The 2296-nt window shown below is 49.6% G+C and overlaps 1 protein-coding gene across 1 annotated transcript in view; it reads left to right on the top strand.

Moving 5' to 3' along the window:
- TRIM45 (tripartite motif containing 45) overlaps window positions 1-1306 on the top strand; it is a 5204-nt gene extending 3898 nt beyond the window's left edge. The window contains exons 4-5 of the mRNA XM_021397184.1: window positions 54-237; window positions 1050-1306. Of these exons, the coding sequence (XP_021252859.1) occupies window positions 54-237; window positions 1050-1204 (339 nt within the window). The 3' untranslated portion in view covers window positions 1205-1306. The remainder of the gene's footprint in view (window positions 1-53; window positions 238-1049) is intronic.

Here is a 2296-nt window from a genome sequence, read left to right on the forward strand (position 1 = left end):
ATCTTAATGAGTTGTGACTGACAGGATCACCCGGCTTCTTTTTGGAAATGCAGGCGCAACATCTGGTAGCATACACTGCAGCAGCTTCTCTGCTTGCTTGTCCTCTGCAGGGCTCTCCATTTGTTGTGATGGTGAAAAACAAGTTCCGCAAGCACCAAGGCGTGTTTCACTGCTGCACGTTTTGCTCAAGTGGAGGGCAGAAAGCTGCTCGCTGTGCCTGTGGGGGGACCATGCCAGGTGAGTGTGCAGCTTTCTTTGTGCTGCTAGTGTCAGGAGGGTACATTGTATTCAGACTCACAAGTGTGGATAGATGTGAGTAAATAGTCTAGCTCATCTCCTGCCTTGCTTGTGCACCGGGATTGTGATAACTTCTGTGTGTATTTTGTGGTAGGAAGGGACTGCAGGTGTGAGAAACACTGCAGAGTGTGTTGAAGGTCTTTGAAGGACATCCCCTGTAAGAGACCTGAGTCAGCTCTGCAGGAGATGTGGCAGGGCAGCTTCGTGCAAGGATCATCTGTCAGCCCTTCTCAGTGAGGCTGAGCATGACTGTCCTGCTGCACTGCTGCCAACATGGCAGCTTCCTGGCTGTGCCACACAGTGTCCAATGTTTGGAGAAGTCTCATTCCTCATGTAGGATGAGAGCTCAACTGCCATATTTAATCCCAGCCAGCTTCCTTGACCTTGGCCTGCATGTTTATTGTGTGTCCTGGATGTTTTTATTACACAACCAGCCTCTTCTCTGTTTTTTTTTTTTCTGTTCGTGCTCTGTATCCAGCTCTGGCCATAGCTGCCAGCAGCTGGCAGGAGGTTCTGCATTACTCAGCAGGCAAGGAGACATGAATCTTCAGCTTTCCCCAGTGACTGGAAGGGGGAAGTCCCTCGTGGTTGTTTCCCTTTCTTTATGGGACTCCGTCAACTTTGGTTTTAAATATGCACGTGCTTCCCTTTCTTAGACAAATCCTGGAGCTAAAGCACTCTCTGAAAGCCACTGACGCTGGGATTTTCTGGCCTCCTTTTAGGTCAAGTTGATGGTGCCTCTTCTCTTGCAGGTGGGTACCAAGGCTGTGGCTGTGGACACAAAGGTCACCCTGGCTGTCCCCATTGGTCATGCTGTGGACAAGTCAAAATGAGCTCAGAATGTCTGAGTAGATTATTGCCCAGCGACAGCTCACAGAAGAGTTTGCTCAGGACAGTAGCACTCTGAGCAGCCAGGTGAGCCTCTGTGAGCTCAGGGCCCTCCTGCTGGCTGCTGAATGAACACATGCCACGAGGATCCCCGCAACTGCTGAAGAGCCATGTTGCCAGAAAACACAATGATGGGTATGCACTGAGAAAGGAGGGTGAGGGAAAATAAAATTGTGCCTTATATTCCACCTGGGGGTATGTATGCAAGGTTGTTTTGTCCCTGAACAAGAGCAAACTCCAGGAACTGTACCAATGCCTGCACTTTTGACAACTCAAGACCTGTGGGTTCAGGCTCTGAGAGGAAGCTTGGAGTAGCTACCTCACAGGAGGGTCAATATGTGCCTCATTCTGCAGGACAGACAGTCTGCTGTCCTTCTCAGAGAGGCCAAAGCTGCTCGTTGGGGCACATTCCAGAAGGTTTGTGTTCATGCTTTGGAGAGGCCTGGCAGCTTCAGTATGGCTTCTGCCTTCCCCTCAGGTACCTAGCTGGATTTTGGCATTGTATGTTTGCACATAGTACAGTTATACTCCTGGGAGCTGCTGTTCTCTTTGCAGCTCTCCTGTTTTCTCCAGGTGAGCTGGAGTCTCATTACACTCTCCCCACAAAGTAGGAGGAAGGCAGATTAGTAATTTAACTGAAAGAAATTCAAAGAAAACCCATGGCAGTGCTGGGAACAGGAACTGCAATACCACCTGGTCTGCACGTTGTCCATGGAAATAGTGTGGGGCACATCATTGCTGGGGGTGATGTGGGTTCCAGGAGAGCACTCAGCTCACCAAGGAAAGATTTGGGTCCAGTATGACCATCTGTAGGAGCCATAGGTACAAGCTTGGAGGTATCTCTCCCAAACTTGGGGAATAGCAGCATGTATTTGAAGCAGAACTCCTGGATTTGGCGTTTATGGTCTTGGCAATGCAGTCTTTTTAAGAACAAGAGTTTGTTCCAATTTCCGCATGGAAAGCAGGGTTCATTTCTTGGGTTTGTATGGTTGCTGCCAACCCAGAGCTCGGAAAAAAGCATCTGTGATGAGGAGGTAGAGGCACTTGCTGCCTGCCACTTGCCTGGGTGAAGCAGACACCCCAGATACCTTCCTGAACAAAACACATTCAT

This window comes from Numida meleagris, chromosome 1 (genome assembly GCF_002078875.1).
Source record: "Numida meleagris isolate 19003 breed g44 Domestic line chromosome 1, NumMel1.0, whole genome shotgun sequence".
Taxonomy (NCBI): domain Eukaryota; kingdom Metazoa; phylum Chordata; class Aves; order Galliformes; family Numididae; genus Numida; species Numida meleagris.